This window comes from Agaricus bisporus (assembly GCF_000300575.1).
Source record: "Agaricus bisporus var. bisporus H97 unplaced genomic scaffold AGABI2scaffold_6, whole genome shotgun sequence".
NCBI classification, from domain to species: domain Eukaryota; kingdom Fungi; phylum Basidiomycota; class Agaricomycetes; order Agaricales; family Agaricaceae; genus Agaricus; species Agaricus bisporus.
Window position 1 is genome coordinate 406581 of NW_006267369.1, and position 27850 is coordinate 434430.

The 27850-nt window shown below is 45.1% G+C and overlaps 8 protein-coding genes across 8 annotated transcripts; 5 read left to right on the forward strand and 3 right to left on the reverse strand.

Moving 5' to 3' along the window:
* Positions 1-1162: 1162 nt before the first annotated feature.
* AGABI2DRAFT_143482 (hypothetical protein) lies at positions 1163-1778 on the forward strand (the record flags this gene model as incomplete). The annotated part of the gene is made up of 2 exons (XM_006461591.1): positions 1163-1718; positions 1744-1778. The coding sequence occupies 2 exons, from the start codon at positions 1163-1165 to the stop codon at positions 1776-1778; spliced, it is 591 nt and encodes a 196-aa protein (XP_006461654.1).
* Positions 1779-9305: 7527 nt separating this feature from the next.
* On the forward strand, positions 9306-9884 carry AGABI2DRAFT_193064 (hypothetical protein; the record flags this gene model as incomplete). The annotated part of the gene is made up of 3 exons (XM_006461592.1): positions 9306-9621; positions 9676-9767; positions 9816-9884. Exons 1-3 carry the CDS (start codon positions 9513-9515, stop codon positions 9882-9884), a joined length of 270 nt encoding a protein of 89 aa, XP_006461655.1. The 5' UTR covers positions 9306-9512.
* Positions 9885-12989: 3105 nt separating this feature from the next.
* Positions 12990-13624, forward strand: AGABI2DRAFT_193065 (hypothetical protein). Its single transcript, XM_006461593.1, has 4 exons — positions 12990-13008; positions 13055-13114; positions 13171-13264; positions 13323-13624. Exons 2-4 carry the CDS (start codon positions 13055-13057, stop codon positions 13598-13600), a joined length of 432 nt encoding a protein of 143 aa, XP_006461656.1. The 5' UTR covers positions 12990-13008; the 3' UTR covers positions 13601-13624.
* A 271-nt stretch (positions 13625-13895) lies between these two features.
* Positions 13896-14812, reverse strand: AGABI2DRAFT_118522 (hypothetical protein; the record flags this gene model as incomplete). Its single annotated transcript, XM_006461594.1, has 3 exons — positions 13896-13925; positions 13974-14186; positions 14462-14812. The coding sequence occupies 3 exons, from the start codon at positions 14810-14812 to the stop codon at positions 13896-13898; spliced, it is 594 nt and encodes a 197-aa protein (XP_006461657.1).
* Positions 14813-15411: 599 nt separating this feature from the next.
* On the forward strand, positions 15412-15880 carry AGABI2DRAFT_118523 (hypothetical protein; the record flags this gene model as incomplete). Its single annotated transcript, XM_006461595.1, has 4 exons — positions 15412-15468; positions 15523-15595; positions 15649-15766; positions 15832-15880. The coding sequence occupies 4 exons, from the start codon at positions 15412-15414 to the stop codon at positions 15878-15880; spliced, it is 297 nt and encodes a 98-aa protein (XP_006461658.1).
* A 3716-nt stretch (positions 15881-19596) lies between these two features.
* AGABI2DRAFT_136591 (hypothetical protein) lies at positions 19597-19973 on the reverse strand. The gene is made up of 2 exons (XM_006461596.1): positions 19943-19973; positions 19597-19892 (listed from the first exon to the last, which is right to left on the reverse strand). Exon 2 carries the CDS (start codon positions 19768-19770, stop codon positions 19612-19614), a length of 159 nt encoding a protein of 52 aa, XP_006461659.1. The 5' UTR covers positions 19771-19892; positions 19943-19973; the 3' UTR covers positions 19597-19611.
* A 3570-nt stretch (positions 19974-23543) lies between these two features.
* AGABI2DRAFT_205472 (hypothetical protein) lies at positions 23544-24727 on the reverse strand (the record flags this gene model as incomplete). The annotated part of the gene is made up of 3 exons (XM_006461597.1): positions 23544-23871; positions 23930-24456; positions 24512-24727. The coding sequence occupies 3 exons, from the start codon at positions 24725-24727 to the stop codon at positions 23823-23825; spliced, it is 792 nt and encodes a 263-aa protein (XP_006461660.1). The 3' UTR covers positions 23544-23822.
* Positions 24728-24830: 103 nt separating this feature from the next.
* Positions 24831-27768, forward strand: AGABI2DRAFT_185786 (hypothetical protein; the record flags this gene model as incomplete). Its single annotated transcript, XM_006461598.1, has 11 exons — positions 24831-24968; positions 25021-25084; positions 25133-25153; positions 25201-25313; positions 25370-25486; positions 25548-25581; positions 25638-25739; positions 25795-26546; positions 26600-26827; positions 26887-26992; positions 27060-27768. 11 exons carry the CDS (start codon positions 24831-24833, stop codon positions 27713-27715), a joined length of 2331 nt encoding a protein of 776 aa, XP_006461661.1. The 3' UTR covers positions 27716-27768.
* Between the last annotated feature and the right edge of the window lie 82 nt (positions 27769-27850).

The window sequence follows — 27850 nt, forward strand, 5'->3', positions numbered from 1 at the left end:
CAGTAGGAAAGTTGAGGTTGATTGAGCAAGGAAGTAAAAGTGCGGAGGAGCATGTGCAGGAGTTCAGCGAATCGCTCGGGATAGTGGATATGAGGGACGAGCCCTCATCGAAGAATTCAAAAGAAGTTTGTCTGGAAGGATCAGGAAGGGCGTTGATGGAATCAGAGAACCCACCAACTACCATCAGGAGTTGGTACGAGAGGAGCATGAAGTTGGATAGGCAGTGGAGACAGGCGAAGGCGGAGGAAGACTACTATCGGCGGGGGCAAGCGAAGCCCCAAATACGAACCCACACCCCAAACAACACTTTCGTGAGGCCTCAGCCTCAACGTCGAGATCCCAACGCGATGGATGTCGACACCGCAGCAGGGCCCAGTCGAGGTCCTATCAAATGTTACAAGTGTGGGAAATTGGGGCATATGGCCAAGAACTGCTGGAGCAAGGCTCCGGCTCGAGATGTGCGAACGTTAGATGTGGACGAGCAGCGGGACTATTGGAAGAGGATGTTCGAGGAAGAGCAGAAGAATTTAAAAGAGTAAAGGAAGCCAAGCCTCCTCGTTGGACTTCCTACAACAAATTCGATGTACTATGTAACGAAATCAATGTTTGTGACACTGTACAAGAGGAGAATTTCCTCGTAAGGACAATTCGGCCTTTAAGGGAAATTAAACTGAACGTGGGAGTGGAGAAGTTGGACACACATGATGGAGTAGGAGTACAGGCGTTGTTGGATAGTGGAGCAACGGGGATGTTTATGGATAAGACGTTCGCGGACGAAGAAGGGTTCAAGTTGGAACCTTTAGAAAGACCAATCCCGGTCAAAAACGTTGATGGAACGATCAATGCATCTGGGGCAGTAACTCACCGAGTAGTGGCAAACGTGTACTACAAAGGACATAAAGAAAGAGTACATTTCGAGATATGCGGCCTAGGAAAAAATAAAGTCATATTAGGAATGCCTTGGTTACAGATGCACAATCCGGAAATTGATTGGGAGAAAGGAGAGGTAAAGATGACCAGGTGCCCAGACGGGTGTGGGTACAAAGATAAAGGAAAAGCAAAAGAAAAACAAGAAGAAATACGAAGGATGGAGGAACCAAAGAAATCCACAAGGCAGTTGATGAAAGAAGCGCGAGAGGAAGAAAAGAGGGAAAAGCCTGACATGTCACACAAGCAATATGCAGGTTGGAAATTAGTTTCCTTCCCAAAGAAATCAAATTGGGGAACGGTGTTGCAGTATAGATGCGAGGAGTGTGGAACCCAAACGTCGGAACATTTACTGAGCAAACACAAATGCCCAGCAATGGAGGAAATAGCCTTAGACGAGTTTGGAATGCCATATGAAGGAAGTGATGACGAAGAGGAAGGGCCAACTATGGCCAAGATAGAAGCGTATGAAGAGGAGCAAAAGGAAATCAGAGATGAGGAAGAAAGATACGAACGGGTGAACAAGGCAGTAGGGAGATTCACCACTCCCAGGAACATCATCGAAGGAATCGCACTAGGAGTCGAGGCGGCATTCGCCAGGGAATTGGCACGTAACAGGCGTGCTAATGGTGGAGCTGAGGGGTTGGCACAACAACCCAAAGAGAAAGCTGAGGGGTGGGCGCAATCACCCGGTGACGTGGCTGACCGATTAAATGGGGAAAAGGCAGAACGTCTAGAAGAAGATAACAGCAAGACAGTCACCGCGGGACAAGCGGGGGCTGGACAGGTACGTCCTAAACGAATAAGCGCCCAAAGGAAAAATAGAAGTAGAGAGGAAGAAGGACAACTAGAGATGTGGGTAAGAGGAATGACAGAAGAGATGCCGGAAGAAGAAGAAATTCGAAGCATAGACTCAGTAGAGCAAGTGGTACCAAGACGGTTCCACAAGTTCCTTAAAGTATTCAAACAAAAGGAATCAGAAAGAATGCCTACTAGGAAACCATGGGATCATGCTATCGAATTAAAGGAAGATTTCAAACCCAAAAAAGGGAAAATATACCCCTTGTCGCCGAACGAAAGAGAAGAAGTCCAAGCATTCATCAAGGACCAACTCCGAAAGGGATATATTAGGCCTTCGAAATCTCCCCAAACCTCACCAGTATTTTTTGTGCCGAAGAAGGACAGAAAGAAGCGGATGGTACAGGACTATCGATTTTTGAACGATTGGACAATTAAGAACAATTATCCTTTACCTTTAATTTCTGAACTTATAGACACTATGGGTAGTAAACGATTATTCTCTAAGATAGATTTACGTTGGGGTTATAATAACATTAGGATAAAAGAAGGAGACGAGTGGAAGGCAGCCTTTACTACTTTCATGGGGGCCTTTGAACCCACTGTTATGTTTTTTGGACTTACAAATTCGCCTGCTACTTTTCAGACTATGATGAACGAACTTTTTAGGGACTTAGTAAATACTGGAAAAGTGGCTGTATTCATTGACGATATTTTGATAGGAACAGACGACGAAGAAGAACATGATAAGGTGGTGGAAGAAGTGTTGCAAAGGTTGATGGACAATGACTTATTTGCAAAACCAGAAAAATGTGAATGGAAACGAAGTGAGATGGGGTTTTTGGGATGTATAATAGGGAGAAACGGAATCAAGATGGAGGAAAGGAAGGTGAAAGACGTAGTAGAGTGGCCGACTCCAAAATGCGTTAAAGATGTACAAAAATTCTTGGGACTGGCAAATTACTATCGACGGTTCATTGAAAAATTCGCCAGTATTGCGAAACCACTACACGCATTAACCAAAAAGGACAAGAAATGGAGTTGGGGAGATGAAGAAGAAGAAGCCTTTGGTGCGCTAAAAACAAAATTCACATCACATCCAATTCTAGTAGCACCAGAACTGGATAAAGAACTAAAGGTGGAATCAGACGCATCGGCCTATGCCACAGGTGGAGAGTTGTCAATGAAGTGCGAAGATGGGAAGTGGAGACCAGTCGCATACATCTCCAAATCGATGACGGAGACGGAACGAAATTATGATATTCATGATAGAGAGATGTTGGGGATTATGCGATGTTTAGAGGAATGGAGGCACTTCCTGGAAGGGGCAAAACATAAATTCGAAATTTGGACGGATCATCGCAATCTAGAATACTTCGCGAAAGCCCAACAATTAAACCGACGACAAGCCAGATGGGCTTTATATCTATCTAGATTCAATTTCGAGTTAAAATTTCGCCCAGGAAAGACAATGGGGAAGGCAGACGCATTGAGCAGAAGACCTGATTTTGAACAAGGAACAAAAGATGATAACAAAGATCAGACCTTGTTGAAACCAGAGTATTTTGCAATTCGAGCAATGGAAGAAGGACATATGCTAATCAATGCGGAGGAAGAAGAGATATTAGATGAAATCCGAAAATCAGAAGCAAAAGAAGACGACGTGGTAAAAGCGGTGGAAGAGATGAAGCGGGCAAAAGTAAAGTCGTTAAGGGGAGACGAGTGGAAGCTGGAAGAAGGATTGGTACTGAAAGAAGGAAAAGTCTATGTGCCGAAAGACGAAACGCTGAGGACTAAAATCATTCGACTACATCACGATACCCCCATTGCTGGACACGGAGGACAATGGAAGACAGTAGAAATGGTGACGCGCAATTACTGGTGGCCAGGCGTCACTAAGCAAGTCCAGAAGTACGTAGAAGGATGCGATCAATGCCAACGAAACAAGAATCGACCAACACCGCCGGCAGGAAAATTGATGCCGAACCCTATTCCCACCAAACCATGGGCCGACGTATCCGTCGACTTCATAGTAAAATTACCAGAATCACAGGGAATGGACTCAATTTTGGTGGTGTGTGATCGATTCAGTAAAATGGCTCACTTTATCCCAACTATGGAAACGACATCAGCGCTAGGACTAGCCAAACTGTTCAGGGATCATGTATGGAAGTTGCACGGGTTACCAGAAACGGTGATCTCAGACAGGGGACCACAATTTGCTGCAGACTTTACAAAGGAGTTGAATAAAATGTTGGGAATCGACACTAGGTTATCTACGGTGTTTCACCCACAGACGGATGGCCAAACCGAACGAACCAATCAAGAACTAGAGCAATACCTCCGATCATTTGTTGATCACAGACAAACTGATTGGCCTGATTGGTTAGCAACGGCAGAGTTTTCCTATAACAATAAAGAACAATCATCAACAAAGGAAACTCCATTTATGGTCAACGTGGGAAGACATCCAAGAACTGGCTTCGATCTTCGACGACAAGGCAATCACCCGGCGGCAGCGGACTTTGCGGACCGCATGAAACTTCAACACGAGGAAACTCAAGCGGCCCTAAAAAAGGCACAAGACGACATGCGGAGGTATGCGGATAGAAGCAGAGGAGAAGCGGTTAAGTACAAAGTAGGGGATAAAGTTCTATTGGCTACCCGGGACCTTCAAATCCAGGGACGACCTACCCGGAAACTTACGGAGAAGTTCATCGGACCATATACCATCAAAAAGATCATTTCCCCCAACGCAGTGGAAATAGATCTTCCCCGATCTATTCGGATTCATCCGGTGGTTAACGTCAGCCGAATAGTACTATATCGAGAACAAGTGGATGGACAAGGAAGTAGACCGGCGCCGGCTGTAGAAATAGAAGGAGAACAGGAGTGGGAAGTGGAGAAAATCCTTAACGCCAAATGGCTCCGCGGAAAGAAGCGGTACTTAGTACGATGGAAAGGGTATACGGCAGAAGCAGACTCGTGGGAACCCGAGGAAAACTTGGCTAACGCCAAAGAATTGATTACTGAATTCCACCAACTCTATGGGGAACTCAATAGGATACAGCACGTTCTACGTGACACCGGGTTCCAAGAAAGGGAACTACCTAATCGATTTACAGCCAAGACTTTATTCGGATGGGATGACAAACAGTTTGATGCCGAATATCTTAAGAAGTTGGAACGAAATTGGCGAACATGGAGGTCTTGAAGGGTCGTCTCCGGAGGAGCCGACTTTAAGGAGGGGGTACTGTTAGAACCTTGCCAGAATGTCACAGCGTCACGCTGTCACATCTGTCACATATTTTATTACATAATAATTTCCCTCTGCTGCTACAGTTCGACGGAGGCTAAACTATCGGCATACTGCTAAAATGGCGCAAGCTACAGACTTACCAATTGAGCTTATCGATCTTATCTTTTCTTTTCTACCTCCAAACCATGCGGAGCAAGTACAATGGCGGAGGAGGGCAGCGGCTATAGGGAGAGAAGCAAGGCCGGTAGGTTGGCGCCTATCGGGCCATCAGTGTAGGGAATGCGGGAGAACGACGTTAGCAATGTGGGACGCGGAGGAGGATAAAGAGTGGGTAATACAGAGGTGGTCAGCGTGGGGGGCTCGGTATTGGGAACTATCCGGGTTCTTCATACTATGTCCGTGTGATGCGTTGTTAGGTAACTACTTCGGGCATCAATGGTTTGTGTGAGTAGAATACCGGTTTAGGAGTTGTTTGTACTTGTGGACACTTTTATGGTTTGTTTGGTATTGTTGACGTTTTTATGATCAATTTACTTTTGTTTACTTACTTCTTACTCCACTCTTCTTTTCTCATGTCAAATGTATAATTAGGTTACTTTCCCATACGTACTTCTTTTCCCATGTCAATATATAAATAGTTACCTAGGGTAGTTGGTCTGTGCGCCATAGTCTAGGTATATAAAGTAGGTAGAAACTTGTAGAAGACTCCGTCGAGTTCTCTTAGGTTCACGCCTAATATAACTTTTGTCACTTTCCTCTATAGTTCTTAAGTTCAGGTGTGACCTGTGACATCTCAGTCACAGTCGCCCTAACACGATCTGCCTAATCCGGTGACCCGGATATGGCTTGATTAGGGGGCAAGGCTCTGATCAGGCAGGTCTGATCCAAGTCTGATCTATTCGAGTGCCGTCTGATCTTATTCGGGTGCCGTTTGATCTATTCGAGTGCCGTCTGATCTGTTCGGGTGCTCAGACTGTTCCATTTACGTTTGTCTGATCTGTACGGATCCGGCTGGCTGTCTGACCCTCCCTTACCCAACCTGATCCAATCAGATCAGGCTAAATTTAGTTTTCCGACAGAAGTCTTCCAGAGCTTGATGGTTCTCAGTCCAAAGCTCCAGAACCCAGGGATATGGTTGTTGCCGCAGCGAACCTACACAGGTCAAAGGCGGTGCATTGCTAAATGAGCCGGTTATTCTTCATTTTGAGGCACATTTTCAAGATTACAGCATCAGCGACTCGGATAACTGGATCGAAGTATGCGGATTTAGTGATGATGTGGAGTGTGAGAAGGCCGCTGAGATTTTGTTGCAATCATTGACTTTTTTAAAAAATCAGATTCTGTCAGGGCATATATAAATCCTTCCGAGCATGGGATGTAGCCTGAACGATACCCCTTGAGCTGCTATCTCCTTTTCAAATCCAATATGTCATCTGAAGGCACGTCACTTCTCGGTGATAGTCTCCGTATATTCCTGACATTTTTCAAGTTGTGGATCAAGCACTAGTTTGTCATCGGAGCACCTTTGAGGAAGTTGTCATTCACTAAGAATGTTGTTAGTTCTTCGGCCTCGTTTTCGACTTGTTATTGTTCGGGATTTTGACGACCCAAGCTTGTAGGAATTCCTTCCATCCCTGCCTTTCGTTTCTCATTTTTTATCTCAAGACGTCTATTGGATTTCATTCCCTAATGATAAGATACTGCTCAAGACAGCCGTTGTTTGGGTCTACCTTGCAGGAACGGCCCAAACGGGTCTTGTTTTACAAGATTTCCACACCTGGGGCACCTGGTATAAAACTTCATACCAGGATTATACCGGGGAGACTATAGAGGTGTCTTTCCAGAACAATTATTTTTCCATCTCGATAACGACATTAACTGTAGCCGGTGCGAGATAACTTTTACCTCGAAAATGATCATGAGTGATAAGATTTTGGCTGACAATCGTTTACTAGTGGCGGTTGTTATCCAGTCATTGTATGCATACAGGATTTACTTAATTTCGAAGAAACGCTGGCTTGCAATTATGATTATATGTGTGAGTAACTGACCGAGTCCTGGGTCAGCTTGGAACGGATGATAGTTGAACAGATGTCACTGGGTCAACTCGCTAGCGGCATATTTGGGGCTGCTTGTAACCCACCACTGGCACTTACCGCAGATTCGGATTTTCTTCTGTTATACGACGGGACACATTTATGTGATATCGGATATAATTGGGCACGTACTAAAATTTCACTGGTTGGATACCAATGCCATTAATGAGTCGATTAAGTTCTGGGGCCAGGTAGTATGGAGCCCAATAAACATTGGTTGTGACCTGACCATCACCGTTTCCATGGTCACTTTTGTGAGTGGAAGTTTATATGCTTCAAGTTGTAAGAGTTGCTCGCTAAAACAGTTATTTTAATAGCTCATCCGGCATCGCAGAAGAACAATCAGAAATCAGACACGTTCACATATCACAAAAGTTGTACAAATTGTTGTTGAGACGGGAATGGCAACAAGTGCAGCGTTTCGAATATCTTAAAGTCTTCAATTAACTTATTCTTCTTTTAGCTATTTCGATGGTTGTTTACGCAGTCATAATCTTCGCGGTTCCGGCTACAATTAAATCCACGCAGTGGTATTTATTGCCGGGGCTTATGACGAGCAAGCTATACAGCAACTCAATGCTAGTACTGCTCAACAACAGGGCAACCATTGACAAAGGAAGGAATGCCGTGGAATCTTTCGAGTTTGTAGAGGTTTCGGGCCGAGGACTCGAAAACGATTTTCAACTACGAACTAGGGGCCGAAATTCTAATGATACTACGCCGGCACAGTCGTAAAACTGTAGTGGGGTATGAAGATCATGAGGATAGAGGTTTATTCGCTCCGTAACGCAATCGGGTGAGAGGGGAAACTTGGAATGTGTTTCGGTTCAGATTTGTTTTAACTCGTAATGTTGTTCCAACGTTAACATGTGCTTGAAAGTTACTACTACTACGTATATTTTCTTCATTCAGTCATAAACCCAAAAACAAATTATAAATGTTTTTGGCGGCGTGCCCTCGAAATCTGGCTTGGGGAGACTCTCATACAATAGATACTTATTCCAAGGCATCTATCTCTGACTTATGAATTTTAAGTTTTTTTTCGTCGAAAGACAGAAACGGGAATTGAATACCGGAAGAGGTAGGAGCGGCGGCATAGAGAGGTCAAGTTGGGCTCACAACTCTCTCTTCATCGCCATATTCCAGAGTCTCCATCCTTCTTATCTATCCAACCCCCCCCCCAGACGATTGCTTCACACTTGCGCCAGGTACCTCTGAACACACTTTAGATGAAGGGTAAGTCGGCCAGTGCCTGAATAACGGTTCAGATTTTGGAAAATTGGAACGCCTACCGTGCGCATGTAGTCTATTAAAATCTTATAAAAGGCCATGACATCTTGAACGGAAACTTGCATGCGTAATTGTGCTCGCTAGTCGTGTCTGATTCCGGCGGGGGGAGAGAGTGGTAGTAAGAAATGGGGATTATTCGTCTCGAGCGCATCCGATCTGTTGTCTATTCATGATCAGTCATATAAGCGACTGTTCTCCAGCTCGCATTGCCCTGAAAGTCAGTACACGTTTTCACAAATGCCGCACCGGCTTCTGCAGCGATCTTCTCCCCGACAGTGAGGAAAGCGGTTTCGATGATATTTTGACGATGGGAGGTTTGGACGGTAAAGTATTCTGTAGACGGCGGTATGTATGGCGCAAAATCGGAAAGATTCGAGAGCTTTCAAGGAAATCACGATTTCCACTGGCAGAATGTCGCCTGCAATGGCTTGGTTTGAGTTGTCTCGTAAGCTTTGGGTTTTAAAGAGCCTGCATCGAGCGGGAAGAAGCCTAGAAGGGGTGCAATGCAACGACCGGTGGCCTGACCGACATTTGAATTTGAGCCGTCTGGGCAACAAATAAGGACAAATATTCTGAACCCTTGGCCGGTCAAATCAGCCATCGAGTTGCCGGCGAATGGATACTTGTCTGTTTCCTATCTTCGGTTTCGGCGTTTAAACTTTACCTTCAACCATCCGAGGGGCTTGCACAAATTCTCATCCTTGTCCCTATATGAACTTGTTGCGCGACACCTTCAGCATATGGAATCAGCATCTGTTTTCTGCTGCAAAGTCCGGATATCGACATCTCCCTCAAGAATGGTGGACTCCTGGACTCGTGGCGCCAAATCTCGTGCTGTCGCTGTCACTCACACCAACCAGGTACGACCGTCATTCATTGTGGAGTGTCAGTGACGCTCATTCCGCTCCTAAACGTGAACCATCAGGACCGCACGCGAGTAGCCAACATGAATATCACACTCTAGCTCTTCTCCAAGTTCTGAGTAGTAAGCAGTCGCTCTTCGTGGCTAGGACATCCTGTCGACCCGCCGACCGCAAGACTTCTCGACAAATACCCCGTGGGCTGGGCGTAAATTGTTAAACGTAGTCCAAGACGGCGTGGTCGGAGCAGATGGGTGGATAAATTTTATCCTTGATCTGGCCATGTATTCTTACGGACGCGATATCATTGTTCTTTGGTGCTTCCACTCCTTCAAATATCCACAAGTCATCCAACGTCGTCAAATCATCTGGACTATAATTCGTGACGAGGGTCCGTACCTAGTGCAAGCGCTTTGAAGCTCCGACAATCATCGAATAATTGAAGTATTCGGAATTGGCTCGAGTTGTATTTCTCCTTGGGATGTATCTGTGAAGGTTGGTGCTGGCTGTTTAGTGGAGGTGGACAATGAAGTTGAGGTTTGGAAAATTATAATCTCTTGTAATCGGTTACTGACCGTATCGCAGAGCAAAGCCATACTCTTCTCTTCCTTTGCATTCAGACATGGCCTGGCATATGCCGAATTATATCTCTAGAAAACAGACATACACTTCGCATTCTAGATTTCGAATGATTTAACATCGAGATTCAAGGTAACTTTCTACTTTTACTCAAGCGCATGAAGTCCACAACTGGTGAGTGAATCGGTTTTTCGTATTCGGTCATTCTATTAATCTAGTTGGCGACCACCTAATGTATAGAACTTAGGACTTCCACTCCAGGAAGACCCAAGGCCTGTCAAGAAGAAACCGTATTAGAGACGTCTTTTCCTCATCACTCGCCCAGTGTCCTATTCTCGTTAGCGAGACGTATATTGTGTTTAGCCCAGAACTCAGAGCTGTCTGTGGAATGTAGCTGTTACGGAAAGAAACTGGTCCATACACCGAGCCGGCACCGAGCTTCACACTGATGGATACCATCCACATGTGTGTATAGGTGTTCCTCAAATCCTCATTAAGTAATTCGCTTTATTCATTCGGGACGACGCGCTCCGTTACCCAATCAAAAACAAAAATTTGCTGAACCTCCCGTGATCTAGGCGGGATAACAGAAGCCAATCCATGAAAAAACGGTCGTCGTCGCTGGCGCTCATCCACTTACCAGTCCTCATACTTGTCCATACTCGCTATTTATGAACGGCACGTCCCTCATTTCGTTTACTGATCTCCATGTCTAGGTTCTATACATCATCCATCGGAATCTTCGTCCCTTCTATGCCTACTTGAGCCTGCTGTACGTCACGACACGTTCAGCACGCGATATTTTTCTAGCGTCTTTTGGGCCTCAGGCAAATCTTCGTTGGTTCTCTGCACCAATGACAGCGCGATCTCGAAGCATAGTCTCCTTTGTGGCGTAGACGTTCATCGGAGAGACTCCCTTGGCCAAACGACCTGACCGCTATCGAAGGACTGGACAATGTCCGGAATTTTCTCATGTATCTGTTATTATTTGCTGGTGCTGGGAGCTATTCTACTCCTCTCCATCCTTCGTCGTACAATGCTCCTACTGCAACGTCTCGATATCGACATCCCCTCAAGAATATTGGACTCCTAGACTCATGGCGCCAAATCTCGTGTTGTTTTCCTCACCATCCAGGTACGACCGTCATTCATCGAGGAGTGTTAGTGATGCTCATTCCGCTTCTGAGCCATCAGTGCATCAGGACTGCGCGCGGGGGTCAGCCCAGGATCGATCATTTTAAATCGAACATGATTATGTCTTTGTTGGGACGCAATATCGTTGCCCTTTGGCGGCTCTCCTCATTCAATCCGTAATGAAGGTCCGTATCTAGTGCAAGCGGGATTTCGAGGCTCCGACGAAGATTGATTGAATGATTGGAGTGGTTGCCAGGAACCTTGAATGAGATGTGGTGCCGGCTGATGTCCATGTTCGCATTAATATTGACCTCGACATCCTCAATTTAGGTTCCATCCATCATATATCAGAATTCCGCTCCATTTTGAACTCTTCAATAGTTCGATCGCCAACCGAAGCTCAACCAATGTCATAAATTCTATGATGGCAGGATAGTAAGTCACCTGGATCATGGACTAGAGTTTCATCCTAGCTTCCTTCAACCTCGGTTCGTCAATTTCACAGTTATGATGTTCAAATCGGGACGTGAGGCGATCAATTCAATGGAAACAGTCACAGCGCTCATATAGATTCAGATGCGCGAAGGACGGGACATGCCGCGGTAAGCAGCCACATGTATTCGCAAAAAGAATAGAATTCATGTGGTCTGCATTCCTAAAACTGTTAGGCCGTACCTGACTTCTGTTCATCACAAGCTGATCACAAGGCAACAAGGCGATGACCTAAAACCGAACACTTTTTCTCTCTGATTTGATTTGAAAGATCCACCACCGGCGAGAAACTGGTTCGCTGCATAGCACTTATCAGTCGGTTAGGGATGATGTGTACAATCACCAGATTGTAAGCGATAGAGTAAGAGGGCGAAAATGTGTTTAGGCGACGCTTAGCGCAACAGGAGGCTTGTATCAAGGACTGCATAACAAGAAGACACTCACTCCCTCCGTGATTCTGCATTACAAATTTGATGGAGACAATGGATATAACTGAAGCATGAGCAGCTCCATTATCATTGCCATCATCGTCGCCATCATGTTGAGGAATGTAAGAAGGTTCCCGAGACTTCGCTTGATCGTTGGAATCACTGACTTTTTTTAAAAACAAATATCAGATTTTGACCTGTGGCATATATAAATCCCTCTGATACAGAATGTGGCTTAATTTTCCTCATTGATACCACTATCTCCCTATCAAATCCAAAATGAGGATACCGCATGGAGGCATGTCACCGCTCCTTCATAGTTTATTCCTGACTCCTGAGAGAGCGTGACTCTTCAAGATGTCAATCGCCGGGATACTCCAGCACTAGTATGTCACTCAACAGCTTCAAGAAATCTGTTTACTAACAGAGTCGGCGTTAGTTCTTTGGCGTCATCTTTGACCTGTTACTCTTTGGAATCTTAACAGCCCAAACTTGTAACCATTCCTTCTGTCACCGTATTTCATTCCATTCGATAATTCTTTATTTTCAGATATATATTACATTTCGTTCCCTGGGGACAGGGTACTACTCAAAATAGCCGTTGTTTGGGTCTATCTTGCCGGAGCGGCCCAAACAAGTGTGGCTTTACTCGATCTCCAAAACTCGCAGCTACTAAACAGGATATTTCATGAAGATGATTCCATCATTATCATCTTTCTCGGCAGCCATGATCATTTATGGCTTTCAATTACAGCATTAACTGCGTCCGGTATGTGATGCCTTTTGAAAGTTTGAGCCAGAGCAACATATTCTTAGTTGACATATCCTTATATCCAGTGGCAGTGGTCATTCAATCATTGTATGCGCATAGAATATACTTAATTTCAAAGAAACGCTGGCTTGGAATTGTGATACTGTGTGTAGGTCACTGGAGGCTGTCAAATTCTGATTGAGACTCCGAGGAAATGATAAATATTAAACAGATGTCGCTAGGTCAACTTGCTAGTGGCATACTTGGTGCCGTTTGCTACTGGGAAACGACACAAGGATTCTTCGAATCGTTTTCTCACCCCGCTTTTGGATTTAATGTTACGGAGGAGGCTCAATTCTATTTTCATCATGTATGCAATGTCGGATTCAATTGGGTATGTACCAGCGGTCAAAAATTACAAGTCGTTAAGCAGTCTTCAGATGTGGGGTCCCATTAACATTACCTGTGACCTGACCATCACTGTCTGCATGGTGACTTTCGTCAGTGGAAGTTTTGATAATTCTCAGAGTTCTTTCTCAAACGGGTATCTTGATAGCTTGTCAAGCATCGCAAAAGAACGATGATACATCAGACGCGTTCACATATCACAAAGATTATACAACTAGTTGTTGAAACAGGAATGGCAACAGGTGAATAGTATGTTCGTCCAACTGGTGTCCTTGACTAATTTAGTTATTCTTTTCTTAGCAATTTCAATCGTTGCTTATACGGTCTTGAATTGCCTCTGGATTAAGTCGAGTTTGGACTGGACTCCTCCCAGCCTGGGTTCGATCTCGTGGCATTCATTACCAGGTCTTATGATGAGCAAGATATACAGCAACTCGATGCTAGTACTGCTCAACAATAGGGCGACCATTGTCAATGGACGGAATACTGTGGAATCTTTCGAGTTTGTAGAAGTCTCAGGACGAGACCTTGAGGGTGATACCCGATTGCGAACTAGGGGCGGAAATACTACCGATTAATAATACGCCGGCACCCAATGCCTAGTAGGGTTTGAGTGCGAGGAATAAGATAGAGATACCATAATTCACTGACTTTGTAACGCAATTGGTAAAAAAGGGGACTGGGAATGATGACTTCATGATTAGACTGCGCACAATGTGTTCTAACGCTTATATGTGCTTGAAATGTATGACTACGTATATTTTCTTTATTCCGTTGCGAGGTAACAAACCAAAAAAAACAAAATCGTGAATGGTTTTAACGGCGTACATAAAATCTGGCTTTTCTAGTGTTTTTTGTTTCGTGATGGAATGTCTATGCCAGGAGGGATGGAGCCTCTCTCATCTATAGCATTCAGCCCTCCCTCCCAACATCAGCTTCAGAAGCACGCACTCCCGTGCCTTTACCATTTCGCTGAAGCTCGGCAAAAACCGCCCACTCGCCTGGCGTCGCGGCTTCAACTTTCGACTCGGACTGTGACTTCTGGAACGACATGATTTTTCGCCAGGCAGGAACATTGACCAAGGATACTGGGTCGCGAAAGAGGGAGAGTACACACACAAGAATCGAATCCGTGCTGGTCTGCTGAAAGTGAAAAGGTTTATCCTAAATGGCGATTTAGTGGGGAAAATGATGAGCTAGGTAGATAGCAATTAGCGACTCAGCCCCGAGGAGTATAGTTCGGAGAGGAAAACATATGGGGCGCTTTTGTGGAGGGTCGTAACAAGATCAGAGGAAACGATATCAGAGAGTCAGATAAATTTTGATAGATTGTGCAGGATGATGTATAGGAAAGTATTTAGATGAAGGGTAGTAAGCGAAAGGGAGAGAGAAGTCAGAAGCTAATTGGGTAGCCTGACCGTGGATGAGTTGCGGCGCACCCAATCTGGAAAGGGTGATTTTGCATCGGCGAGATAACGTGGTGAATGAGAGGGGACATGCATTCCGAGACGCTGACATCCGTATAAGCGACTGTTCTGCAGGGCAGTGAGGAAGGAGGCTTCGATGGTGACTCTGACGGGATATGGACGGGATGCCTGGATGGTAGAGTGGATTTCAATATAGATGGCGGCAGAATCGAAAGTCTTGAGAGCACCCAAGAGAATCACGATGTCGATTCCAAGAGGACAGTCTGCGATGACTTGAGTCGCGTCGTAATGGCTTTGGGCGAGCTGGCACCAAGGAGGAAGCCAATGACGTAGCAGAGATGCATCCGAGTTGCTCTGGGCCATGCGATTGAACACCTAGCATACGTTTGAGCCATTAACGCAACGTGTCCAGAAGTTGGTGCGTTCAGCGATCGATTGATGACAGGCCAGAGAAGGGAGAAGAGACCTTGGATCTCAAAGGCATGGCCTCGTCGTACGGCCTGTCTATCAGTGTCTATCGGACCAGAGGTTGCGTTTGAGGTGAGGAGGGTTTAGCCAACAAAGGTTCGGACTGGATCAAGTTCGAACCCCGGTTGTGCGATCAAAACGACTTATCCCCGCCTCCGCCACCTTATTCTTGTTTCAACTCTACTCAAGCCCAGAGCGTCGACCACGCAAGGCTTGTACTGAACCTCTTCCTCATCGCTTCTCCGAGAAATTCTGCATGGGTTTGCTTCGCGACTCAGTCAACACACGTAATCGGTACCTGTTGGAAACCTTGAATGCCGCAGAAAAGTCGTCGATTGTCACAGCTCGTGTAGACATCAACCGGACAGACTGGCTTGGCCGAAGAATACTGCACGATTCAACATCTATCGAAAGACTGGACCACGTCTAGGCTTTGCTCAAAGTTTCCGTCAATCTGTGCTGAAACCGAAACCACTACTCATCGGGTGGAATCCATGAAAGACGATTCTGGCCAGGATATTTGTGTCATGGAGCCGGGCGATGAAGTTGAGGTTTGAGTCTGGATAGCTGGGAAAGAATATTATTGGTTACTGACCGTGTCGGAGGATAAAATCCTACACCTCTTTCCCTTTGCGCCCGGACGGGCCACCACAATCAAGAATACACCGAATTCTACCGGTATGTGTAATTTCCAAATTCCTTTCACTTATTCACTAAATAATCCATTCTAGCCGATGATCCGATCGCGATGACACCCTCCTTGACTTCATTGACCAATCAAAAACGAAAATATGCCAGTTTTCCCGCAACCTCTGCAGGATTCAGACGATTTGAAAGCCGATTCATCAAGTAAGTTGTTTCTCTCATCCAGTCATACTTTTCCATACTCACTACTTGCGACGTGAATGGCACAGCTTTCCACCCGATTATCGATGCCGATGTTTCCAGCAACTCAAACCCTGACGGTTGGCCCCATAGTAGTCTAGTATGTCCAAAATCACGTATCACGAACCCGTATATCTTACTACGTGTGTTCTAGAAGCAACCGGGAATCAGTAAAGATTATCGATATCAAATATTATGATCTTGTAAATTGTCACTAACACGAAGATGTTCATTCTCCCTGTGGTTTACGTGGTCTCGCATCTGACTATGAAATCCCGTATTACGAAGTCGACGAAGCCAAGAGAAACCATTTAAAACACACCTTCGACAATTCCGAACGCCTGGACATTCTGAGAGATCGAACAGCCTTACCATCAGCATCATGTTATCATTGCAGAAATCTTCCCGAGCTTGATGGTCCTGCTTTAGAACCCAAGATATGATTGTTGTGGAGCAGTTAAACCGCTATGCTCACGCCAAAGGCGATGCATTGGTAAGTGAGCCAGTTATCCTTCGTTTTGAAACACGTGTCAAAGATTGCAGCATCGGCAATTATAACTCAGATAACTGGATTGAAGTACACCGATTTAGTGATGATGAGGATTGTGAGATGGTCGCCAGAACTTTGTTGCAATCATTGACTTTTTTAAAATATCAGATTCTATCAGGGCATATATAAATCCTTCCTGGCATGAAACGTAGTTTCAGCTTTGATATCGCCTACGACCTCCTTTTCAAATTCGATATGTCAATTCAAAGCACGCCATTTCCCGTTCCTGACGCTTACAAAGTCATGAACCCAGCACTAGTTTGTCACCCGAGCACCTTTAAGAGAGACATCATTCACTAACAGTGTTGTTAGTTCTTCGGCGTTGTTTTCGACTTGTTATTGTTCGGGATTTTAACGGCCCAAGCTTGTAGGCTTTCCTTCCATCCTTGTCTTGATTTCTCAACAATAATCCTAAGATGTCTATTACATCTCATTCCCTAGGGACAGGATGCTGCTCAAGATAGCTGTTGTTTGGGTCTACCTTGCAGGTGTGGCCCAGACAGGTGTTGTTTTACTAGATTTTTACACCTGGGATGACCAGTGGCGGCAAGCTTGGAACCAAATTCAGGTCGTGGACGAAGGGGTGTATTTCCATGGGGATCACTTTTACATCACGATAACAACATTAACTGCGGCCGGTGCGAAATCACTTTTACCTCGAATTTTTTGTGTGGGAAGGTTTTGACCGACAATCTTCTGTTAGTGGCGGTTGTTATCCAGTCGTTATATGCATACAGGATATATTTATTTTTCAAGAGTCGCTTGCTTACAATCATAATTATATGTGTGAGTCTCATTGGCCGAAGTCTGCGAGAAAATTTGGAGTCGATAATAGCTGAACAGATGACACTGGCTCAACTCGCTAGCGGCATACTTGGTGCCATTTGTTCCGCACCACTTATCTCAGTTGCTATATATTTGGATTTGCAGTCCGACATTGATCCCGGGCACCAACAAGTATGCCATACCAATTATTTTGAATTCGTATGTTCTAAAATCTCACTTGGTCAGATGACAATGTTGTTAATGAGTCGATTAAGTTATGGGGCCCATTTAACATTATGTGCGACCTGACCATCACCGTTTCCATGGTCACTTTTGTCAGTTAGAGTTTATACGCTTCAATTGCAAGTTTGTCAGAGTGCTTGCTCAAACAGTTATTTTATATTAGCTGATCAGGCATCGCCAAAGAACAATCAGAAATCAGACACGTTCACATATCACCAAAGTTATACAGATTGTTGTCGAGACGGGAATGATAACAAGTGAAGTGCCTAGAATACCCTAAAATGTTCAATTGATTTACTGATTTTTCATCAGTTATGTTAATGGTGGTTTATACAGCCCTGATTGTGACTGGCTCATTTGAAAGCTACATGCTGCCCGGTCTTATGATGAGCAAAGTATACAGCAACTCTATGCTAGTACTGCTCAACAACAGGGCAACCATTGCCAACGGAAGGAATGCCGTGGAATCTTTCGAGTTTGTGGAGGTTTCGGGTCAAGGACTCGAGAACGATTTTCAACTGCGAACTAGGGGCCGAAGTTTTACCGATAGTACGCCGGCACAGTCGTAAAATCTTTAGTAGTATATGAACATCATAACGAAAAAGATAGAGGTTGATTTGCCCTGGAAGGGAATCGGATGAGGGAGGAAACTTGTACCGCGGTTTGGTTCGGATCGTTTTAATTCATAATACTACTCGCAATGTACTTTAGATTAGCACGCGCTTAAAATGTATTACTACGTATATTGATTTATTCCGTTGTAAAGTTACCTATTACTGACTTCTAAATTTCAAGTGTTTTATTCTTAAGGGAGGTCTAATACCGGGAGAGGCACGAGCGGCGGAGTAGAGCGACATCGAGTTGGCCTCACACACTCTTCGCCACCGCGGCCACCCCGCCCCAGAGACTCGATCCCTTTCATCTACAATATCCAGTCCATTCCTCCCCAAAACGTCAGCTTCATAAGCACGCACTGCCATGCCTTTCAGCTCATTTTTGCTGAAGCTCATAAGAAGTCAGGCCGCCCACTCGTCTGGCATCGTGGCTTCAATTTTCGACCCATATTGTGACTTCCGGAAAGACATAAACAGAAATATTGACCAAGTACACTCACCCATTTCCCCATACACACTTCATAGATCGTACGACAGTCGAGGTAAAGCATCTTTCCACTACCGAGCGAGGTATAGGACGTTTTCCAATCACCTGTAATTTAGCTGAATTCGTCTCATTATCATTGATCAATCTCATAGTCCAGATATAGATAACGCAGCTTGCTATGGGTCACAACAGAAATGTTTGAGAGAATCAGTACGGGAAAGTAGATAAGGGATCAGAGACTCTGTCTCGAGGAATATATTTCGGAGAGGAAAACAGATGGGGCGTTTTTGTAGAGGATCGCAAGAAGACCAGGGATATAGATGGATCGTGCAGGGTGAGGTATGATGAGATGATGGAACATATTTAGATGAAGGGTAGGGTGGCGAGAGAACGAGAACGAGAACAGAAGAAACTAGCATCCATGGGTAGCCAGACCATGAATGAGTTGCGAACCACTCGATCCGGAAATGTTTCGGCATCGGCAAGCGTAATTAGAGCTAACGAGGGTGTGTGCGTGAGCCGCCGTGTGTTCCGAGACGCTCAAGAAACATCAGTTTGGCATTGTCAGATTTTCGGGCGCAGCCAAAGGCTTTCTTTCGATTTTCCATTCATATAAGCGACTGTTTTGCAGGGCATACTTGAGAGCTTCTATGAGAGTCACGGCGTCGATTTCACAAGCACTTTCTGCGATGGCTTGGGTCGCCTCATAATAGCTTTTGACGAGCCAATGCCGAGGGGGAAGCCAGTGACACAGACAATGCAGCCCGAGACGCTCTGTGCCATGTGATTGAATACCTGGCGTATGTTTGAGCAATTAACGCAACGTGTTCAACGACTGGTGCGTTCAGTGATCGATTGATCAACCCAGGGAAGATAGTAGGGGAGAGAAGAGAAGAGAGCTTGAATTTCAAACGAATGGCGTCGTCGTAGATAGGTTGAGCAGATGTTGCGTCCGAGACGAAGAGTGTGGTCGACTGTTGTTTTGCAGAAGCGGTAAGGACAAAGATTCTGAACTGGATCAAGTTCGAACGGGTTCGAGCCCGCGATATTAACCACGTCTCCGACTCGCACGGCTCATGGTGTCACATGTGACTCGCGAGAGCGGATCATCTGGTTGGACTTCCTCTCACAATCCCTGTATGTACCGGTTTCAAACCACGCTATCTCCTTCTCTTCCAACGTTTATCAGATGCTTCAAACACCAGAGACAGGTGCTCGTCGGTTCTTGGCAGCAGTGTCTACAAGACCCCGAAGTTATGGTAGTGTAGTCGTCAATTAAAGAGGCTACCTTGGCCGAACGGTTCTCCATCCCGCTTCGACCACTGCCGAACACTCCGGGCTTTGCTTAACCGTTAACGTCAATATCACTGACGCTGCAATCCATTGGAATTCTCTCCATCGTTATATCGTGCCAACCCTCCGATGACATAAGTAGGAATTTCAAGCTTCTATGTTGTATCAGTTGCTTATTGTTCCTGCAGCCCTCGGATATTGATGTCTCCCTCAAAGATATTGAACTCCTGGAGTTTTGTCGATGCTGACGCCCAATCTTTCGCGGTCGTCCTCACCAAATCAGGTACGAGCCCTCATTTATCCGGGAGTGTTAGTGGTGCTCACCACGCTTCTACGTCGTTAAGACTACACACGGATGGCAAGGCCATCAATATCACCCTCTGGCTCTTACCCAAGTCGTGAGCTGTAGGTAATTGATTTGCAACTAGGTTATCCTGTCGATTGGCGGACGAGAAGAGGTCTCGACGAATATACAGCATAATTAAAGATGCCACGTTAGGAGCGAATAGATCGATTCCCTTAATACCGAATCTGGCGCGGAATCAGAATGATCGAAGTGTCTTTTGTTGGGGAGGGCCCGAGTCTGAGTGCTGTTCATCCCCGCGTGGAATCTACGATGGTCGATTCCAGTCAGGATATGTATGTCATGGCGATAGACAATGAAGTTGAGGTTAGGGTTTGAATAAGAGAAAGTGGCTTTTGTGAAAGCGCCAGAAGTTCTCAGCTGGTGAGTGAATCTGTTTTGCGTTGGGTTAATATGTTGACCTACTAATAGGTGACCAGCTGATGTATGGAAGCACTTGTGCCCAGGAAGGTCCAAGGCTCGATGAGAAACGTTATTCAAGGGTATCTAATATCCGTTTATTAACTGAGATTTATGCTGCTTACAAAACGGATACCAAACGGAAGGAACGCGGTGGGTAATCAATGTTACATGACGAATTAGAGTGAATGCTGACACAAGGCTGGTTGAAGAAACTTACATTTTGCTTCTGCTCCATAACATAAACAATTTTCTCGTCGCTTACGCTCATCCACTTACCGGTCCTCGTACCATTTCATACTCGCTATTTCTGACTTGAGCGGCACAGTTCTCCTCTCGATTATCGATGCCCATGCTGGCATCGACTCTAACCTGACACATCCTCAACCCAGGTTGTTCATTATTCATCAGAAATTCGCTCGTTTTCGAATTCTTCAAATAAGATCACGACCAGAACCAGTCATAATTCCTCTCTCTGAATTAATGTGAATATCAACGCCGATGAGAAATTCATTTGTCACAGGTCCTTTACGAGGATGGTTTAGCACGATCTCTCCAAGCGCAAGGGGTATAAGACTCGACGAAAAGAAAGAGCTTAGGCATATGAGGGCAAAACCGTTTCTGCGAGGCGTTTTGCTCGATGGTCAGTATCCAGAATTACATATCGCGATCATACTATACGTATCTGACGTGTTTTCCAGAAGTACGGGACCCGATCAAGACCACTAATATCGAACGACTTGATCCTATAAGCTGTCTGTCACACTAAGATATTCACTCTCGCTTGGATGGTTGTTGTATCCTGCATCAAGAAGTTCTGATCATCAACATCTTTTTATACAGAAGTCTCTGGAGCTTGATGGTTCTCACTCCAAAGCTCCAGAACCCAAGATTTGATTGTTGCCGCAGCAAACCACAGTATTCAGGCAAGTGAGCTAGTTGTTCTTCGTCACGGTTTGAAAACATCTGTTGGAGAATGCAGCATCAGCAACTCGGACAACCGGAAACAATATACGCATTTAGTGTTGATGAGGAGTGTGAGAACGTCGCCGAATTTTCAGAGTTTCAATCATTGACTTTTTAGAATCATCAGATTTCTGCCGGGCGTATATAAATCCTTCCTGCCAGTGGCATGGATATAGCCTCAGCCATACCATCTACTATCTCCCTTCAAATCAAATCCAGTTATGTCATTCCAAAGCACGTCACTTCTTGTTTATAGTTTATTCCGTATCCTGACCCTTTTGAATTTTAAGCTCAAGCTATAAGTCCTGCGATAGTTTGTCACCCAAGCACCTTTGAGAGAGGCATCATTCACTGAGAGTGTTGTTAGTTATTTGGCGTTGTTTTCGACTTGTTACTGTTTGGGATTTTAACGGGCCAAGCTTGTAGGCTTTCCTTCCATCTTTGTCTTTGTTTCTTAACATTTATCCTAAGATGTCTATTACATCTCATTCCCTAGGGACAGGACACTGCTCAAGGGAGCTGTTATTTGGGTCTACCTTGCAGGAGTGGCCCAAATAGGTCTTGTTTTACTAGATGTTTGCACCCGGTACGACGTGCATGAAGCTTCTACTTATAAATTTCAAGATTATTACAATGTCAACTCATTCTTTTACACGAATCATGATACCATTACGATAACAGTATTAACTGCAGCCGGTGCGTGATGATATTTACCCCGAGAAATTTTGTGTTGATAATGTTATGGCTGACACTCCTTTACTAGTGGCGGTGGTCATCCAGTCATTGTATGCATACAGGATATACTTAATGTCCAAGAAACGCTGGCTTACAATCATGATCATATGCGTGAGTCCCTAACTGAGGTCTCCGAGAAGCCTGGATCTGATAATTAGTTGAACAGATGTCACTATGTCAACTAGCTAGTGGCATACTTGGGGCTGTTTGTTACGCACCACTTACCGCAGGTTCCGTGTTTACGATTTATAATATCCAGTTCAAAATCGGAGGAGTATGTGAGGCTGGATTTGTCTGGGTATGTACTAACGTTTCACTTTGTCAAAAATAAACGTCGGTAATGTGAGTATCAAGATATGGGGCCCAGTTAACATTATCTGTGACTTGACCATCACCGTTTGCATGGTCACTTTCGTCAGTGGTGGAAAAATTTATAATCTTATCAGATAGTTTTTACTCAGACACGTACTTATTTGACAGCTTATCAAGCACCGCAAAAGAACAGTTAACCATCGGACTCGTTTGCATATCACCAAAATTGTACAAATCGTCATCGAGACAGGAATGGCAACAAGTTAGTAAAAGTGCCTACTAAATATGTCCTGAAGTCATTCAACTGATTTGTTTAAATTCTTTGTTTCAGCTATTTTATTGGTCGCTTACACAGCTTTACGTCTCATTCGCTTCGAGTATATTAACCCGGAGGAGTACATTCACTGGTATATATTGCCGGGTCTTATGATGAGCAAGGTATACAGCAACTCTATGCTAGTACTGCTCAACAACAGGGCGACCATTGTCAATGGAAGGCATGCCATGGAATCTTTCGAGTTTATAGAGGTTTCTGGCTGAGGACTCGAGGGCGATATTCCTGCGAACTAGGGACTGAAATTCTGTCGATAGTACGCTGGCACTGGTGAGAGATATCATAGCTGCTCAGAGCTTGGCAGGAAAAGTCGGCCACCACTGGTAGTGGCTTTTCATTCATGTCGTCGAGTTAGTACACAATTCAAAAAAGTTTACAAACTTCCTACTAAACCAGCCTTGCACTCGAACATTATACCAGAAATGTCACGGCGAGACATGAGTAGAGGTGAGATTTGACCTGAAAACTGAGAAAATGACCCGAACCAAATATATACTTTATGCCCTCTCGATTGAGTGAGATGATCGACGGGGTCAAGGAACAGTATACTTAGTAAATTATAAGTAATGAGTTTTGCATTTTAAAGGGTCAGTCACTCATAAATCTGACCATACGACTTATATATTACCCCGCATCGTTTTTTCTTCTTTCAACTGCATGAGGCCATGAAGTCTTTTTACCAGTATCCGTTCATTCAAAGCGCCATAGGAGAGTTTGCCATGAAAGTGATCGGTATCTTCGGGTATAACCGATCCCTGATGAGAAAGATGAACCGCAAAAGGAAAGTTGGAAATGATGATTAACAGAATAGAGACTCGGCCCCGAGGAGATTGCACAAATGGGGTAATGGATATCAGAGCAAATGTTGCAGGTATGATGGTGAGGATAAATGAAATTTACGTGAAGGGTGATTTTAACTAGGGTAGTAGTGGAAATGAGAGAGAGAGAGAGAGAAAAACTAATATCCGTGGGTAGCTAGACCGTGCATGAGTTGCGGGCCACTTGATCTGTACGAGGTGATTAGATTTGTGTGTGAGAGGGAGAGAGGGGAGGGGAGAGACGTACGTTCCGAGACGCTCAGCACCAGCTTGGAACATCAGCTTGGCCTTGTCAAAATTTCGTATACCACCCGACGCTTTCACTTTAACCCTCCCATTCATATAAGCCACCGTCCTCCACATCAAATTCACATCTTCCGCCGTCGCCCCCGTACTCCCCTGAAACCCAGTACACGTTTTCACAAACGCAGCTCCCGCTTCAGCCGCAATAAAACAAGCAGCGATTTTCTCTTCAGCGGTGAGAAAGGATGTTTCGATGATGACTTTGACAGGATAAGGATGAGAGGCTTGGACAGTAGAATAGATATCAATATAGACGGCGGCGAAATCGGAAGATTTGAGAGCGCCCAAGGAGATGACGGTATCGATTTCACGAGCACCGTCTGCGATGGCTTGTGTGGCTTCGTAGGCTTTGGCTTTGGGTGAAGCGGCACCGAGGGGAAAGCCTACGACGCAACAGACGATACAGTCCGAGTTGCTTTGGGCCATGCGGTTGAAGACTTGACGAACGTTTGAGCCATTAACGCAGCAAGTCTAGAAGCTGGTGTGTTCAGTGAGTGGTAATAGAGTAAAAAGCAGGAACAGAGACCTTGAACTTGAAACGAATAGCCTCGTCGCAGAGACGGTCGATTTGAGCAGAAGTAGCGTCGGGGGTGAGGAGGGTGTGGTCGATTGTTTTAGGAAAGCGGGGGTCTGTGGGAGCGTCGAGGTCTTTGAGGGGGGCGGCGGGGGCGGGGTCGGCGTCGAGGACCTCGGAGACCTTTTGAGAGATGGCTTGAGCCCAGCTGTCGTTGGAGCGCAACATCATAACTCTGCCCCTCTCTCACTTGTACGCTATTTAAGCGGGGGAGGCTTTTTCTATCCCCGCGGTCGGCGCGGTCTTAATCGCCACTTTCCGATCTCTCTCCATGTCCTCTCTCTTCCTGCGTCTTGCCCGCGTTGCTCCCCGGTTGCCCACTCCCTGTATCCTGCTCAAGACACCGACAAGACACTATGCTGCTTTCAGTCTCGCACCCCAGGGCAAAGGGGAGGCTCTCAAAGAACATGTTTGTTGGCTCCCCGTTTTTCGCCTTTTTGTCCCTGACCACACCACACCAGAGCATTGATCTCACTGCCCTCGCACGAGACGGAAAACTCGATCCAACCATTGGCAGAGACGAAGGTACGCGTTGTCTCTACCTCTCCTCATTCTTGCTCACTTTTCTTTCAGAAATCCGTCGCACCATCCAAAGCACGTGTCTTCTCTCACCCACCTACTTATAACTCACCCATTTCTAGTTCTTTCCCGGCGCACCAAATCAAATCCAGTCCTCATTGGTCCCCCCGGTGTAGGCAAAACAGCCATCCTCGAAGGTCTCGCCAGTCGCATCGTCTCCAAAGAAGTCCCAGAAGTAAAACCCTCTCTCATTGTCTCCCATTTCCATAACTGACGTCACACACACCCAAGTCACTCCAAAACAAACGCGTCCTGTCGATCGACCTTGCTTCCATTCTCGCCGGCTCTGGAATCCGAGGCGCTTTCGAAGAAAAATTTAAATCCCTCTTACGTGACATTGAAGATCAAGTTTGTCTTCTTGTTTTTTTTTTTTTTTCACATCGGTCGACTGATGACGCGAACTACTTAGACTGGAAGTATCATTTGTTTCATTGATGAAATCCGTCAGTTCGGGGCTCTCTCTTTATTATTATGTTTTTTTTACTCACGTCTATCATAGATACACTCTTCCGGTTGGGAAAAGCCGAAGGCAGTATTGATGCCGGTCAAATGATCAAACCAGCATTGGCACGCGGCTTACAACTCGTCGGTGCCACAACTCGTACGTCTCTGTCACATATATAAATATGTCCATTATTCTCATTATCAAATTCCAGCCGATGAATATCGTAAAAATATAGCCAAAGACGCTGCCCTCGAACGTCGTTTCCAACCCATTCAAATCACCGAACCTACAGTCTCTTCCACCATTTCCATCTTACGTGGTCTCAAATCCCGTTATGAAGTCCATCATGGTGTAGAGATATCAGATTCAGCTCTCGTCACAGCAGCTGTTTATTCAGCTCGATACGTCTCAGATCGATATTTACCGGACAAGGCTATTGATCTGGTAGATGAAGCTGCTTCTGCTCTTCGATTGGCACAAGAATCTAAACCGGATGCTCTTGAACATTTGGAGAGGAATGTGATTGAGATGGAGATTGAATTGGAAAGTTTGAAAAAGGAGACTGATGTGTTTAGTGTCGAACGGAGAGATAAATTGGAAGAAGATTTGAAAAAGAAGAAAAGGGATGTAGAAGAATTGACCACAGTCTGGCAAACTGAGAGATCTAGACTCGAACATGTAAAAGAGGTGAAGAAGAAAGTGGAAGAAGCCAAATATCAATTGGAGGTATCACAAAGACAAGGGCAATATGAATTGGCTTCGAAATTGAGGTATGCGACTATACCAGAGTTGGAAAGACAGTTGCCGAAAGAAGAAAAGAAGAAGGAGTCGTTGGTGGAGGAGAGTGAGGAACCGATGTTGCATGAGAGAGTGACGAGTTCGGATATTGCGAGGGTGGTGGCTAAAGCGACTGGGATTCCTGTCACGAATTTGTTAAAAGGAGAGAGAGACAAATTGGTTCATGTGCGTTCTTCTTCTTTCTTTTTTTTCAACCCTCATTCAATTGTTTTTTTTAGATGGAAGATGCGTTGAAAAAGAGAGTTGTAGGTCAAGATCACGTCGTGACCGCTATAAGCGACGCAGTCCGTATCTCTCGGGCTGGATTACAAGCTCCCAACAGACCTGTCGCATCATTTCTCTTTATGGGTCCCACCGGTGTCGGAAAGACAGAGTTATGTAAGGCGTTGGCTGCATTTTTGTTTAATGATGAACAGCGTGGGTTGATCACCATCAACATGTCCGAGGTGATTGGATTCAGTTCTGTTTGGGTTATATATATCAAGAGGCTAATGTTACTATTTAGTTTCATGATAGACATACGATTTCGAGGCTTATTGGTGCTGCGCCTGGGTATGTTGGGTTTGAAGAAGGAGGTCAATTGACGGAAGCTGTTAGACGAAAACCATACGGTAAAATTCTTCTGTCTTTGGATAAAAAAAAAAAAAAGTACTATGGCTGATGTCTTTTTTTGAACAGCGGTGATTTTACTTGATGAATTGGAAAAAGCGCATAAAGACGTATCGATGATTTTACTCCAACTTCTCGATGAAGGTACTCTCACCGATTCTCAAGGTCGGAAAGTCGATTTCAGAAATACGATCATATGTTTAACATCCAATATCGGTTCTGACATCCTTTCCCTTCCCACCTCCTCTACATCTCCTGAAATATCACAAGAAACAAAAGAACAAGTCCTCGACCGCGTTCAAGCGTATTTCCCACCCGAACTCTTAAACAGATTAGATACAATCCAAATCTTCAACAAACTCTCTAAATCAGCGATTTTGGATGTCGTCAGGTTGAGATTGGAAGATGTACAAGAGAGGGTAAAGGCGAAGCGCATTATATTGGATGTGGATGAGAGAGCGAAAGAAGTGTTGGCGGAGAGAGGGTATTCGGAGGTGTATGGAGCGAGAGCGATTGCGAGGATTGTGAGGACGGATGTGTTGTTTCCATTGGCCCAAAAGATGTTGAGGGGGACGATTAGGGATGGAGATGTTGTGAGGATTGAGGTGGAAAGGGGGGAGGTTGTGATTAGGGATAATCATAGACCGGAGTCGGTTGTGGATGTGAGTGCGGCTGTGGAGGAATTGGTGGAGGAGGAGGAGGGTGAGGAGGATGTGAGGGGATAATGGTTATTCTCTTCTTTCTACTCGTTGTATAAATTCAAATCACACTCCCAACTCTGTTTGCATTTTTTTTTTCAGGTAGTACATTAACTAATAACGATAATTCAGCCTGTAATAATCACAACAATTGTAGCATAA